The 15,487-nt window shown below is 50.3% G+C and overlaps 1 protein-coding gene across 1 annotated transcript in view; it reads left to right on the plus strand.

The window, feature by feature from the left end:
* PLEKHA7 (pleckstrin homology domain containing A7) overlaps positions 1–6,105 on the plus strand; it is a 232,345-nt gene extending 226,240 nt beyond the window's left edge. The window contains exons 26-27 of the mRNA XM_026454036.2: positions 582–724; positions 4,390–6,105. Of these exons, the coding sequence (XP_026309821.1) occupies positions 582–724; positions 4,390–4,412 (166 nt within the window). The 3' untranslated portion in view covers positions 4,413–6,105. The remainder of the gene's footprint in view (positions 1–581; positions 725–4,389) is intronic.
* The last annotated feature ends 9,382 nt before the right edge of the window (positions 6,106–15,487 follow it).

Consider the following 15,487-nt stretch of genomic DNA (forward strand, 5'->3'; position numbering starts at 1 on the left):
TGTAGAGGCTTCTTGTCCTGGGCTTTCACCTCCAATTCTGTGTCCCAAGTGACCCTAGCAAGTGTGGAGAGTGGAGCCAAGCGGACCTAGTTGGAGATCAGCTCCAGTGATGGTCCTCCCAGCATTTGGGCCTGTGCACCCTCATGCGGACCAGCAGATCAGAGCCAAGGGTGCCAGCCTTGTCCCTAGGGCACCAGAGGCATTGCCCACTCCCCTGGATGCTGGCCTGGGGCCCTCTGAAGTGACTTTACTGTCCCCTCAGCCTCAATAGCTTCAGAAACTTAATCTTGTTTGTATGCCTCCATTTCAGAGCTGGCTTAGCCATTTCATGTCTGAATTTAATAAGAGCCTCCAGCTAGATCTGTGAACTTAAGGTCTGTGGCCTTCCCAAAAGAGGAACAAAGCGGTGATCGTTTGGGTGTTTGGGGGAAAGCATCTACCTTTGTCTAGGGAGAAAGTACCACAGTTTTTGTCTGAACCCCCTCAAAATGTTGAGAACCTCTAGGCCAGGGAGACCCTCCACTCCTGAGGCTGCTGCCCAGGGCAGGAGGGCCCATGGTCTGCTTACGACCCTCCTGCAGCATGTGCAACCTGCAGCCGACCTCAGGCCAGGACCGGAACAGTGTGGCTGACCTGGACTTGCAGCTGCAGGAGCAGGAGCGCATCATCAACATCTCCTATGCCCTGGCCTCCGAGGCCTCCCAGCGTAGCAAGCAGGTGGCAGGTAAGGCCATGGCCCAGCCCCCAAGGCCTGGATCCTGCCCACTGCACCTGTGGACTTGGGCCCAGCATGGCCTGTTCCAGAGCCAGTGGAAAATCAGGTGTCAAGGATGGTAGTTGAGGGTCAGTGGTGTGTTCCCCTGACCACTGGGCATCCTATCCCATGAGCACAGCAGGACTTGGAAGGGAAGGTGGGGCAAGCCACACAGTGGGGGAGACCAAGGGGGCCCAGAATCTCAGAAGTATCAGGGGAAGGCGGTCCCAGGAGGAGCAGTGCTGCTACCCCACTTCCTTGGAGACTATGAGCTAAGAGCAGGGTTTTCAAGGTTCTGATCCAAGGGGCTAAGGTTTCTGACCTCATGAAGAAGGGGGCAGGAAAGTGGTTGATGCTTGAATTTCTTGCTGGAGCAAGGCAGAAGGGAGCCCCTCCAGACCTCCCTGGCCCGCTGCCTTGGTCTCTAAACTAAAGCCAGTGTTCACCTTGTCAGAGTGTATTGTGCCAGAAAGTATGGGACGAAAAAAATAACACCATGGGATGAGAACGTGTGTGTGTGTGTGTGTGTGTGTGTGTGTGTGTGTGTGTCTCAGCGTGTGTCTGTGTATGTATGTCTGTGTGTATGTGTGTCTCTGTGTATAAAAGGGGGGCTCTTTCAGTCAGGAAGGAGACTGCAGGCTCCTCCTTCCACTCACAACTCACCTACCTGTGTGTGCCTTGTGCCTTCACAGTTCACCCAGTAGCATTTCTCCCCGAATGCAGAGGCCGCTCTGTGTCTGGGTGGTGCTCCTGGCCAGGTGTGCTCCTTCTGGGGAGGGGGCAGCCATAGAGCCTGAAGTGGTATCATGGCCCCTACCAATTCTCCAACCCTGGCCAAAGGGTCTAGAAGTAGCCAAGGATGTGGCCGGCAGAGCCCTCAGATGCCTGGGCCTGGGGAGTCTGATCTGGGGATCAGAGAGTTTTGCTGTGGCCCCAGAAGGCCATGAGAGTGACTGACAACAAGGGGAGGGGCCATAGTCATAGTCAAAACCTGTTCTCTGTCCCCCACAGCCTGATCCTGCACAGTCCTTGAAATCTCTGCTGTCCTCAGTCCCTTCGAGCACATGCTGAGTGGGCTGAGAGTTGGCCAGTGTGGTGTTCTGGGACTAGGGATGCAGGAGATGACTCATCCAAACCTCTCCTCCTAATGACCCTGGGGCTCATCTTAGCAGCTTTTGAGCTCCTTCTGGGGAGGGTTCGAGCAGGGGCGGCTCCCCCACCATACCGTGCCCTCCTCTCGCCTTGCTTGCTCTAGCCCTGGGGGGTCTGCCATCCTCGGCCTTCTTAGTGCCAGCAGATGAGCGCCCCCAGCCCTAACATGCTGTGACCAGTTCCCAGAGCCTTTCTCCCTTCCTAGTCAGAGATGATTTTTGCTGCGGCCTTTCCTCACTCTTGATCCCTCTCTCCATCTCAGAAGCATATCCAGGAACTGCAGGTTGACCCATCTGGTTCCCCACCAGACCCCATGGATCTGTCCCTCACCCTCAAGCCCAGGCCCTTCTTGGTGGGCAGCAGGGCCCACGCCACCACAGCCTGCCAAATGGGGCATCTGGTGCTGCAGGAGCTGGCGAGGAGTCTAACACACCGCTTAATTCCTGTTGCCCCATCTAGCGCAGCAGCTGGCCCTCCTCCCGCCTAAAGGCCCCCTGTCTCCCAGGATGGTGCCACCTTACCCCCCTTTAACCAACGGACTCCACTACACCTTTGTCTAACACCTTCCAAGTAAGAGCCCCTGCCTGGTGTGCCCCTGCCTGCTCCCTGCGCCTCCCTAGTGCTGAGCTCCTCACCTCCCTGCTGTGCTGAGATGATTGCAGTGCCACCTGCTGATGCCTCCTTCCACTGGCAAAGCGGCCGCTGTGGGGACTGTCCTGACTGGTAGGCAGGTGGGAAAGTGATGCTTTTTAGGAACTCAGTCCTCAGTGGCTCTAATACAATAGGGACTGAGCGATCCCCCCTGCTGCCTCCCTGAAATCTCTAGAACCAGAACTGTGCCCCCAACCCTTGCTCTCCTCAGTAGGGCAGCCTGATGCCCAAGAACCAGTGCAGCCCACACTGCCAGCCTCAGGGGACTGGAAAGGAAGAGTTAGATCTTGGCCTTTCAGGGCTTTGGCCAAAGAAATGGAAGAACTGTAAGATTGGGAAAAGTCCAGTTCTACAGATGAGGAAACTGAGGCCCAGTGAGGGGCCGGGGCTCATTCCAGGTCACAAAGAATTGGTGTCAGTGCAGAGGCTGGGACTGCCCTTTTGGTCACTGGGCACTTTAAGAGGGAGAGAAAGGGAAGCCCAGGGCAACGTGAAATTGGCTGTCAGCCAGGCAGAAAGCTCTGGCACCACCCCTACCAAGCCCTCCCCATGTGGGCATCTAGTGATGAGAGGCAGTGCGGGATGAGGAGGGAGCCCTGCAACAGGAGGCCGGCATCATCTGGTCCAGTCTCAAGTGAGTTCTTGGCCTGAGCCTGTTGCTTCGGAGCCCATTGGTTTACCTGGACAGGGGAAGGTCAGACTGGTGGTCTGGGCAGTCCTTTCCCTGACATCCCATCCCACTATCATTTTGCAGGGCTTTCCCCTCTCCTTCCTTTACATATACTGTGGTTAACATTGTTGAGTGCCTGCTGTGTGCCAGGCATTGTGCTAAGCATCTCTTTCGATCCACACAACAACCCTATGAAGATATTTCCCCCCATTTTACAGATGAGAAAACAAAAGCTCAGAGACCTTGAGGGATTTGCACAAGGAATCGCAGCTTGTAAGTGCTGGGGTTTGAACCCCTTTGATGTGAGTTCAGAGCCTTTGTTCCCCATCACCACTCATGGATTCATCTGGGCTGCCCTGAGCAGCTCTAAGTGTTTGGAGAAAGAAGTGAAAAGAGGGAGAGAGTATTTGTGCTGCAGGGAACAAAGCATGATATTTTTTCAGGTGTCCATCCTGGGTGCTCCCCCTGCCTCACAGCAGAGTCAGCAAGTCCCTGCCAGCCTGAGCATGGAGGGACGAGGCCAGCCTCCTTGGGCCAGGTTCTAGGAGGGGTGGAGGAGATGATTGAGGAGCCATAGGGAAGTGCTCTAGCCAGGTCCATTGTGAAGGCCACGGTTGGGGGTGTGGCTTTCTCCTACAGATCTGAGCACAGTAGCAGCACTCAGGCACAGAGAGGCAGGAGGAGACTGGGTTTTGGTGCCCCCATGGCTGTGAGATCGGCCTTTTATACCCTTTTTGGAGTACTGCATTTCTTCTTACCCTCACAGCATCCTTGTTAAGAAGTGGGTATGACCACCATGTTTTTTAGGTTAGAAAAACAAGGCCCACAGAGGTCAAGAGCACTACCCACACTCAATGAAGGGCAGGGCCAGACTGCAGAATTGGAATCTGTTAGAGTCTTTGCCCTATCAGGATGGGGACCTACTTTAGGGGCCAGCATGTGTCTAGCAGTGGAGTAGGGGTGCAGGGAGGGTGGGGTGAGAGCCCCATGTGTCCTAGAAGCTGAGGGTCCCACAGCGGCGGCCGCGTTGCTGGAGCCCCCGCTCTGCTGCTCTGCCTGTCTGCCTGTCTGCCATTCTGTCATGTGTGTGCAGATGTGCCTGCTCCCTGGATGTGAGCAGGGCTCCTGCCAGCCTCTCACTATCACCTGTGCTTTTTGCCAGCCCTGGCAGTGACTGACCCGTGACACAGCACACGAAGGAGAAGCCTGGAGCCAGGGGCCCAGTGGAACCAGCTTCCTTCGAGATGACCTTTCTGCCCCCAAGGAAACCCCTTCCAGCTGAGCAGGGAATCTGGCTGGAGGAAGGAGGAGCTTACTGACTACAGGTGTTCACCACAGGCCAGGTCCTAATATGCACCCACTAGTTTAGCTCAGACTCCTCTCTACATATAAATGGTAAAGGCACTTTTGATACACACTGTAAAATACACTATTTTAGAATTGGAATCTATTTTCTAATGTTCACCTCAAGGGCTGAGTGGCAGGAAGGGTGAGGATGCAGGACTTTGCAGCTGCACATACAGATTCGGGTACTTTGGGTGACAGGTGTTGAGGGGTGGGAAGGGTGGGGCAAGCAGAGGCTAGTCCAGCTTCCAGTGACCTCAGGAGAAAGTGAGATTTGAAGAGGTGTTCCCAGTAGACTCCAGCAAGAGGCTGGTTGGCGTGCTGTCTGGGAGAAGAGGGGCCCTTGGCTGCAGAGATCAGCTGTCCCTGACCTGATGACCCGCTCTATGTGAAACTCCACCAGGATCGCACGTGGAGCCCAAGTCTGTGCCTTGCCCCTTGGGTTTGGCTTAGGGGCAACAGTGTGTTCAAAAGTACTGGGGCCCACAGGCTTCCCTCAACAAAGGGCTCTTGTCAGAAAGAAAAAAGCAGTTTGCTTTCTCTTTTTTTTTTTTTTTTTTTTTTGAGACGGAGTTTCACTCTTGTTGCCCAGGCTGGAGTGCAGTGGCGCGATCTTGGTTCACCGCAACCTCTGCCTCCTGGGTTCAAGTGATTCTCCTGCCTCAGCCTCCCGAGTAGCTGGGATTACAGGCGTGTGCCACCACGCCCAGCTAATTTTGTATTTTTAGTAGAGACGAGGTTTCTCCGTGTTCATCAGGCTGGTCTTTAACTCCCGACCTCAGGTTATCCACCCGCCTCGGCCTCCCAAACTGTTGGGATTACAGGTGTGAGCCACCATGCCTGGCCTGCTTTCATTTTTAACAGTACACATTGAAGTACAGAAAACGTGAGAGGAAGCAACTTTCATTGTATTATAGCAATAAAGTCCATACTGGGTGACATCTACCTAGAAATCCTTTCCCTCCAACCAGGCCATGATGGGAACCTTTGCGGCCTGCCCTTGGAGAATCCCGGGTTGGCTTCCCTGGGACTCAGGTCTGGTGGCAGGAGGGCAGCAGTGTGCCCCCCCATCCCTCATGGCCTGCCGCCAGCAGGGCCATAATGGCAGGACTTTGATTTGACTTCCAGCCCCACATGAGGAGGGGGGCTACCAAGCCAGGTGCAGTGTTTGTGGCCCTTTATTTAAGTTGTGTTCTTATATTATTCTGCATATAATAAATGACGTTTAAATGGAAATACAACAACAACAAAAACCTCCATTGGGTGGAGCCACACTTTAAATGAAAATTTCTCTTTGACTATGCTCAGAAAAAAAATAGAATTTTGAATATACTTAGCAGTTGTCGTCTATTTTTAACTAACTCCATATGCTGCCAGTATCAACTTCATGACATTTGCCAAAATAAAATTTTATTTTTGCCTTTGTAAGATTTTCTTGGAGAAAATGAAATGAATATTTTGCAAGAAAAAGTTAATTTAAAAATGTAATGGTTTGCAAAAAAAATGTGATGTACAGATTAAAATATTAACCTGATACGTTTCCTGTTTCTCGCTGGCTATAGTCTCTGGTGAGTGGCCTGTGTACATTTGTTTCCATTTCTTTGGAAAATCCCCACTGTCAGCTCTCGTTCCTGCTTCTATTTACCTATGAAAAGTGTCTTCTGGTGACGGTTCCTTGACATTTGATTGACTGTAGAGGCCTGGAGTGAGGAGGCCTATGCTTCTGGGCCCCTGGCTAGGCTTCCACAGCTGCTCAAGGCAACCCCCTACCCCATCCCAGTCAAGGAGCCGCTGGGCTGTGGACTCCCTCGTGGGGCTGATTTAGTCAGACAGACTGCAGTCCAATTCAAGACAGTGCAGGGAACGCTGCGGGCCCCCTTCCAACCCACATGCTGCTGGCTCGCTCCTGGGAGGCAGCTTAGTGACGGACCATTGCAAACTGGATTTGTATTTAATTCATTTTGACTTGTGATGTATGCTCAAAACAGAAGGCAAGAAGCCAGTTTCATTGAGGGGTGTGTATATTTCTGAGCTTGTTGTTATGGCAGTTTTTCTCTACTGCCAAGAAGAGCATCCGAGGTTCATGGTGACTTTCCAACTATTTAAATTGGGGAAAGTAGATTCCAGGGCATTCCGAACAGGGGGTACTGCTGCTTTTTTGGCTACTGAACTCTTTGAATTTTAAAATAAAATGTACTCTTTGGTTTTAAACATTACTTGGAAATGTCACCATAACAGATGAAGTGGGGTGGTGGTGGTGGTGAGAATGATTTCATAACTGAGTGCAAAGCCCCCCAAACCAAAAAAGAAACCACACAGGAGATAATACCCACTCCACAGGGTGGCCATCTGTAGACGTTTTCTCAGTGAAAACATGCCAGTGGTTTTTTTATTTTATTTTTTACTGTTGGTCTCACTTTCTGTTTCACACATACAATCCTGTGTAAGAGGGAATGCGGAACCCCCTCCCTTGCTGCTGGTTTTAGAGTGTGCCGTCAAGGAGTAGGGGTACCCTATTCTATAGGAATTGAGGCCCAGATTTCAATCTACAGAGTGAGGGAGTATGTGACAGGCCCTCAACTCGGAGTCGACAGAGAGTACCATGCTCAGAAAAGGCACACTCCAGCTTCATCCTGCGTAAGCAGGCGACGTGGCCTGGCTTTGAGAGCACTCTCGTTACCTGAGGTAAGATGGGGCCATCTGTGACAGTGCTGGCTGGCCGGTGACACTACAGGGTGGGGAGGACTCTGGGGAATGCCGAGTGGCCCTGTGATTCCAACTTCCCTTCCTTCCAGGAGACCCCAGGATCTTAACGAGATTGCAGTTGACGAAGGGGACGTGAGCACACTTCTGTATCCGTTTGCTGGTGTCCACTCCTGAATTCTGACTTTAACCCAGGTCTAGGTTGAGCCCCGGATGTCTGGTTATAGCAAGAACCAACAAAAACACTTTAGGATCTAGTTTGAAACGGGTTAGGAATAACATCTTTTCCTAATGCCTTCTTGAACCTCCTGAACTGCCAAGATTCTTAACACGTCCAGAACGTCATTCAGATTATTATAATCGTATGTAGGGTTTGTGAGTCCATATGAAGTAGATGTGCCCAGACTAGTGTAGACGATGAGAACAAGTGTTTTGTTTTCTCCATCATTTACTTTTCTGCCTGCCTTGGTGTCTGTGGGAGTGTAAGCTGCAGCTAGCCCCTTCCTCTCTCTCTAACCCCTGAGCTGCCTTCAGGGCAGCTGGGTTCTCTAGAATTTTCCTGGTTATTTTAGGTTGCAGGCCATGGCCAGGGAACCATCTATCTGCCCACAGTTTCATTCCAGGGGCCTGAAGGGGTGGCGGTGGGGTGGAGCAGACCCTGGGTCAGGCTCAGCTAGACAGGAGCCCATTTTGGCTTTGGGAATTTCCCGCAAGGACAGCGGAGGACTCCCTGGCAAGTCCTTTCGTGTTCTTACCAAGGGTAGGAAAGAAGAAGCAAATTATTTGTCTAATCCCCAAATCACATTTCTGAGACGTGGCAGACAAATGCTGGGAGCCCTCTGCTTCCGACACAGCATCAGATGCTGGGGTGTGCAAGGGACTTTGCCCATGTGGGTTGTGCACCGTTATGAAAAGAACAAAGAGACCTGGCTGGGGAAGACATGAAAAATGGCAGAGCCCCTCCCGGCCCGGTAAACACGCCATGGCTTTGCCACCTCCACTCAAAAGGCTACCACTTTCATTGCTCTCCTAGCAAAGAAACCTTTCTTCAGAGCCACTGGCGGGGTACAAAGGCAGAGTACAAAATGTGCGCACATCACAGTCCCTGCAATTCTGTTTGAACAAGCGTATTGATTGGGTCTGACCCTGTTACATTTTTTCCCTATTATTTGAAAAGGTGCATCTAAGTGTAGTGAATTGAACCAGTGGAGCTGAACTTTCCATGAAAACTTCTCAAGGTATTTCTTTAGTTCAAAGCTTTTGAATTTTAAAGGGCATTTTTAATATGAGTCTGTTGAGTATTCTCTGCCACAGCCCAACAAGGGATGTTAAATGCAGATGAGGTCGGAGCAGGGTGAGGAAGGGAGCGGACCTGCAGGGGAGGGTGTCTACCAGTCCAGGAAGGTCTGGGTTTTGGGGAGAAAGGCTCAGCCCCATGCTTTGGAGCAGCTCATGCAGACCCTAAAAGGGACTTCTCTGAGCACAAGGGCAACCGCTTAGTGACAGGGAAGAGGCTTCACAGCTTAACTTGAAGACTTGAACTGAGAGAGCCAGGAAGCACTTGCTGAGGGCTCCTCCAAAGGAAGAGGGTTTTGTCCTCATGCATAAGGGCCTCATTGCTGTTTACTTTCTCTCATACTCGGCCCTAGAGCTGGGAAGGAAGGCAGGAGGCTGAGTCCCTTGACTGAACTCACAGACGGACAGGAAGCTGCAGTAACTGTCTGCAGTCACCTACATCCTCCAGGCCCCGGGTGGACCTCACTGATCAGTTGCAGATGCTTTCCCACTGAGCCCTGGGCTGCATCTCAATCCTTAACTGATCTGATGTCTTTGGATTTGGATGTGTTGCTGGTTGTGTGCGCCATGGCAGCAGTCCCTTTCGCCATCCTGTCCCAGGACCCTGGAACTGTCCACCAAGTCTCACCCTCCCCACACGGAAGGAGGCTCTCTTTGGGGGCACTGAGGGTGCACGGCTCCTTTTGACTGAGCTCCTGGCTCATGCTGGTCTGAGTTTCTGTTGCCCCTTGAGGCCTCTTGGGCATGGAAAGCACCTCCTTCCTAGACCCAGAATTCGGGTTCAGAGGCAGAATCATCCCTGGGAGGAGCTGGAAAGTCAGGTCCTGCACGGAGAGAACCCAGGGCTTGGACATGCCAGCGAAGTCCTTTCAGGGTCTTTGCCAGATCTCCAGCCTAGAAGACAGTGGCCTGGAGGAGCACAGTAGGGTCAGAATCACAGTGAAAAGCAGTGGTCTCTGGGTCCGTCTCTGCCCACAACTGTGAGAACATCAGCCCTTGCCCCCAGAGTCCTCTTACCTTGTCCTGGGAGCCCCCAGAGGTGTTCCATGTATGCTCTGAAATCCATTTTCTTGGTTGTTACTTTCAGTACTTTCTGCTGTTACCTGTGTTTCTTGGGGCCACACTGGCTGTTAGGCAAAATAAGGTCCCAGTGACAGTAGTAACTCAGATTTCATGGCCTCTGCCTCCTGCTGCTTACCACAGGAGTCTTCTGCTGTTGTCTCACCTGGTTGTTCCCAGGAGCCCCCAGACTTTCCTCATGTGAACTCACAACTGTCCTCTCAAGTTTACGTTCTTCCACCTGCAGCTACTTGATGCCTACTGGCCATGAAGCCTGGAACAGGCTGGCTTTGTCACTGGGGATATGCTGGTCTCGCTTACTACTTGGCCAAAGTGTGCCCCGGGCATCAGCAGGTCCCAGTAATGGCCACTCATGCTTATAATTTAAGGTCCCAAGCATTAACTAATTTAGAGGAAAACTTGCTCACCAAAAGGTGATAGTCTCCTTGTAAACTGGCAATTGCTTAGAGCACAAGCCTCACAAGATGTGATGATTTTCATGATCCTTCCCAACAAGAGAACTTCTGCAAGACAATATCTGCTCCCATACACCTTGTTTTGGTAGCCAGCCTGTGGGCTTCTCCAGGGCTTTCTTTTGCTCAGTGCCCAGCTTATCACAGATGCTGACTGCTCGGGAAGGTGAGGTTGGAGTGACCGGGTGTCTACCTCTGCCTCCCACTTCCCCACTTCTCACTATTCTAGGAGAGCTGGCCCTGGGGAAACAAGGCAGAAACCCAGGGACGGTTCTGATAGATTGAACACACGTGAGCGTATAATGGACACGCTGAGCTGGGCACTGGGTTGGGGGGAGGGGGGAGGGTATGGGAGTGACAATCGTGGTTACACTCCAGCACCTCTTCCACCTCCCAGGAACTCGCCCACCACTGATGAATCTAGTCCACACCTGAATCTCCACTAACCTCAGGTCGGAATAATTTTTCAGGTAATTATTTTGGATAATAATAATTCTGGTTACATTTAGTGCTGCTTATCTATCAGGCACCTTGTGTTACTCTCTGTGGCAGATACAGTAACTACAGACAGATAACCATGTGTTCCTCCCCATTATGCTGCCACTTTAGACTCAAGCAAGGCCATATGTCCAGCTCTGGACAGTGGACCACAAGTTGAAGTGAGATGTGTCACATCTGGGCTGAAGCATTTAAGAACGAGTGCACTGTTTCTAACTTTCTCTTGCCCTGCAGTGGCCACCTAGAAGCCACATGTTTCGGAGAGTGGAACCGCAAGATGCAAACTGACTTGCCCTAACTCTCCACTTTGGAAGGGAACTGCCTGGGAGAGGCCCCAAGATCCACACCTAACTTTGCATGGGTGAGAAATAAACTTTGATATATTTGTGCCCTGGGACTTAAGGGTTTCTTTTCTACCATAGCATAGTCTAGACTTCCCATACTCTAGGTATTATGATTCCCATATTATAGTTGAGAAAACTGAGGCACAATGGTCCCATGACTAGGCATTAGCTGAGTTGAAACTTGAGCTTGTATCCCACTGACTCCAGGGAGCTTTTAACCACTACATTGGCTGCTATTATCTTAGAGGAAAAAAAGAGAAAGAGAAGAGCTTCCTGGGGACTTATGGGAAGATTTTGATGGAGAAAGGGATGATGATCCTATAGAGCTGGATTCTGGGTCCTTGGAAAAAGAATAATCTCTGGTGAAATTGATGACGACACAGATAGCCTGAAGAGAAACTTAGGTTCGGGAAAGTGCCTGTGTCAGTGCCTACTGTGTGATGAATGGAAACCCCCTCTGTGGCTGCGATCTGACAGCAAGCATGGCCTTGGGGGCACCTTGGAGAAATGCTACTTAGCACACTTGACCCAGCCACAGGTCTTTGGGCTTTAGGACTCAGAAACCAGATTTGTCAGCTCTAAGAGTGGGGCTGTCTCTCCGGGCTACAGTCACACTGACCAGGCTTGGGAGACAGATGGAGAAAATTGGGTGAGAACTGAACTGCCAGGCATATTGGCTACTGGTATTCACTGACACTACTACTACCACCCCCAGCCCCACCTGGGGTTGGGATGCGTGTCTTCTTTAGACATGGAAGTTTCAGGACCAGGGCAGTCTTGGAGAGTCCTGGTGTTACTGAGCTATACCAACGTGAGGTACTATCTCCACGACAGGAGACTATGTCCCGCAGACCTGATGCTCATGTTCCTGGACTGGGGCTTCCTCTTTGGAACAGAAGAAGATGGCACTGCCCTTCAGGTGGCTCTTCTCTATGTGGCTATGACTGACCAGCCCCTCATCCACAGGTTGACACCATGGGAGGGAGACAGCCCAGTGCAGAAGTGACATGCACTGAGCCAGGCTGCCTGGAATCAAATCCGGGTTGCCAGCCCTGTGACTTGGGCAAGTTACTTCCCCTCTCTGCGCCTCCATGTCCTCATCTGGAAAATAAGGATATTTTTACCTACCTCAGTAGAGCTGTTGTGAGAACTAAATGAGTTAGTCCATGGGAAATGTTAAGAACAGTTCTTGCCCCTATGGGAAGCATCAGAAGAAACAATATACATATTAGTTATTTACCGGCATTTAAGTTACAGTCATTTAATATGCATCGTGCTCTTGTTCTTTAATTCTTTATTTGTTTGCTTGTTTATTGACTGCTTCCCTCACAAGAACACAAGCTTCATGAAACCAAGGACACTGTCTTGTTCACTGTATTATCCCTTCTGCTTAGAACAATGTCAGCCACAAAGAGAGTGCTAAGAAATAATTTGTTCAACGAATGAATAAATGAATGAAGTCAAGGCCTGTTGGCCAGGGAGCCCTCTCTCTTTTTGGGATGACTTGCCTATCTCTGCTCAGCTCTCTTATGTGTTTTATACTGTAGCCCCCAGAGAGCATCTCTCGCTTTCTTATTTTTAAGTCCCTTGAGTAGTAGATAAGAGCAGGGACTGAGGAATTCCAATCTACCCTTATTAGTTCTGTGACTCTAATTTAAATGCAGGTAAATGATAACCAATATGTATATTTTTTCTGATGCTTCCCATGGGGCTGAGAACTGTTCTTAGCATTTTCTGTGAACTAACTAATTTCATTCTCATAACAGCTCTACTGAGGTAGGTAAACCACTGGACTTCGTAAGCTTCAGTTTTCTCTTCTGAAACGTGAACATAATAAGACCTACCTTCCATGGTTCATTGTGAGGAATAATGGAATTCTCACACAATCCCTGGCTTGGGAGCACTCAAGAAGCATTCACCCGGTTGGTTTTGCCCTTAGGGACAGCAAGGCTCGATGTGGTTCTTCCACATTTAAACCCTGTATCCTTTCCTGACTGGGCAGCATAAACAGGTTTGGGGTCATCTAGTATCCCCCGACCTCTGTCTTCTGCCCTCCACCCTCTGCCTTCCATTTCAGACAGTCACCTGCCGTGGGTAGAGTGATGGTCTGGGGCTTTTGAAGTTGGAGTTTGCAAGGCTGGGCCATGCCAGGCTGCCCCCGTGAGCTCTCCAGCTGCAGAGGACAGCCACGTCCTTGGAGGCCGCCCCCTCCAGCCCTGCGGCTGTCCACCTGACAGCAGATCAACCTGTGTGCCTCCCTTTGATGTGAGTCCTCAAACTGAAGCCTTGTGCCCTGCTCTGAGAACCCGAGCTTTGAAGTTGGCCTATAAACTGAGCTTTCAGGAAAAAAGTTGTCTGTTGTGCCTCAGAGCACGGCCGGGCCCTGTAAAGGCACGCGGAGTGCCATGAACACCTGATGAATAATTCTTTTTGGGCCCAAGAAAGATTCATTCCATTTAAAGGAGAGGAAAATTCCCTTGACCTTTTCATTGAAGTTCCGGGGGTGGGGCTTGGCGGGGGGGGCCACTTAGAGAGGGTTTTTGTGTCTTCTCACTGAAGCCACATGGAGCAGGCAGGTTGTCTTTAAGAGCTGAGCTCCAGTGACTACTCCAAAGGGCTTCCTATCCCTGACTCCTGACCCCAGGTCCGCTCAGCCAACACCCCCTTCACACTCCCTGCGTCCCACCATGACTGAGGGAGAAGACTGGGTCCTCTTCCAGAAGGAGAGGTCTCTGCCCTCTCCACAGCAAACCATGTTGGAAATGGCAAGGCTTACGGACTCCGCTGCCTTCTTTTCCTTTCAGGGCCTGGCGTGGCAAAGGGGTAAGGCAGATATGAATGTGCCTGGATTTCTCACCTGAAGGACCCCCCAAAGCAGGCTGACAGTTGCTGACAGTTGCCGAGTGCTTTTTCTTTTGTGCATGACTAGATAATAGGATGTAAGTTTGTGCATAGTTTTCTGAGATCATTCATTCTTTTTTTTTTTTTTAATTTGGAGATGGAGTCTCCCTGTGTCACCCAGGCTGGAGTGGGCAGTGGTGTGATCTCGGCTCACAACAATCTCTGCCTCCCGGGTTCAAGCAATTTTCCTGCTTCAGCCTCCCGAGTAGCTGGGATTACAGGCACACGCCATCGTGCCTGGCTAATTTTTGTATTTTTAGTAGAGATGGGGTTTCACTATCTTGGCCAGGGTGGTCTTGAGCTCCTGACCCCAGGTGATCTGCCCGCCTCGGCCTCTCAAAGTGCTGGCATTACAGGCATGAGCCACTGTGCCCGGTCAAGACCTTTCTTTATGGCAAAATGTAACATACATATAGAAGGTACATACAAAAAAATGTTCAGCTCAGTGAGTGATCAGAAGGCAAACACCCGCGTAACCACTCTTCAGTCAAGAAATAGAAGTGTGCCAGAGTGCTCGCAGCCCTGGTCCTGCCCTTCCCTGCTCAGGAGACCCTCCCACTCCTGCAAGGGATAAGCACTCCACGGACTTTTGTGGTAACTACTTACTTGCGATTTACGATGTTACTGTCTAAGCAGACATCACAAAATACAGTAGCTTAGTTTGATCTGTTTTCTGAAATTTCTACAAATAGAATAATTTTCTCAAATAGAAATTCCTTTATGTCCAACTTTTTTTCATTAGACATCATTTATATTCATTTGTGTCACATGTAACTATGTTTCACTCATTTTTGCTGCTGTACACTATAGTATTCCACTGCATGGATATCCAACAATTATTGATCTGTTTTACTGTTGAAGGACATTTGGGCTTTTACAAATAATGTTATTGCTATTACAATAGCATTATTGTAATATTGCTATTACAAATAATGCTGCTATTAACATTTCTATGCATGTCTGTTGGTGTACATGCTAAGTGTAGAGGTGCTAGGTCAGAGGATAAGCGTATCTTCACATTAGGTAGAAAATGCCAAACTGTTTTCCAACATAGTGGTACTAATTTATGCTCCCACCATCACTATGTGATTTGTTGTTCATCCTCATTGTGGCAGCCAGCTTCTGAAATGGCCCCCAAAGATCCTCACCTCTTGGTATTCTAATCCCCTCTTCTTAGGTGTGGGCTGGAGCTAGTAACTTACTTCTACTGCATAGCATGTGACAGAAGGTAATGGATGTCACTTTCAAGATGAGGTTACAAAAAGGCCTCTATCTTGGCACCCTCCCTTGCATCCTCACCTGCTTACTGTGAGGGAAGCCCTGTGGTGAGCTAGCGGAAGGAGGTCTACCTAGCAAGAAACAGACACCTGACCATAGCCAGTGAGGACCTGAGACCTGACGCAGTCACCTGAGTGAGCTTGCAAGTGAGTTATCCCCCAGTCAAGTCTTGAGTGACTGCAGTCCTAGCTCACACCTCCATCACAGCTTTGTGGGAGACCCTGAGCCAGAGACACTCAACTAAGCCCCGATTCCTGACACATGGAAATGGTGAGATGATAAATGGTTGTTGTTTTAGGCCATCAAGTTTTGAGGTAATTTGTTACACAGTGGTAGGTAATATACCCACCAAAACTTTTCATTA

This window comes from Piliocolobus tephrosceles, chromosome 13, assembly GCF_002776525.5.
Source record: "Piliocolobus tephrosceles isolate RC106 chromosome 13, ASM277652v3, whole genome shotgun sequence".
In the NCBI taxonomy this organism is placed as follows: Eukaryota; Metazoa; Chordata; class Mammalia; order Primates; family Cercopithecidae; genus Piliocolobus; species Piliocolobus tephrosceles.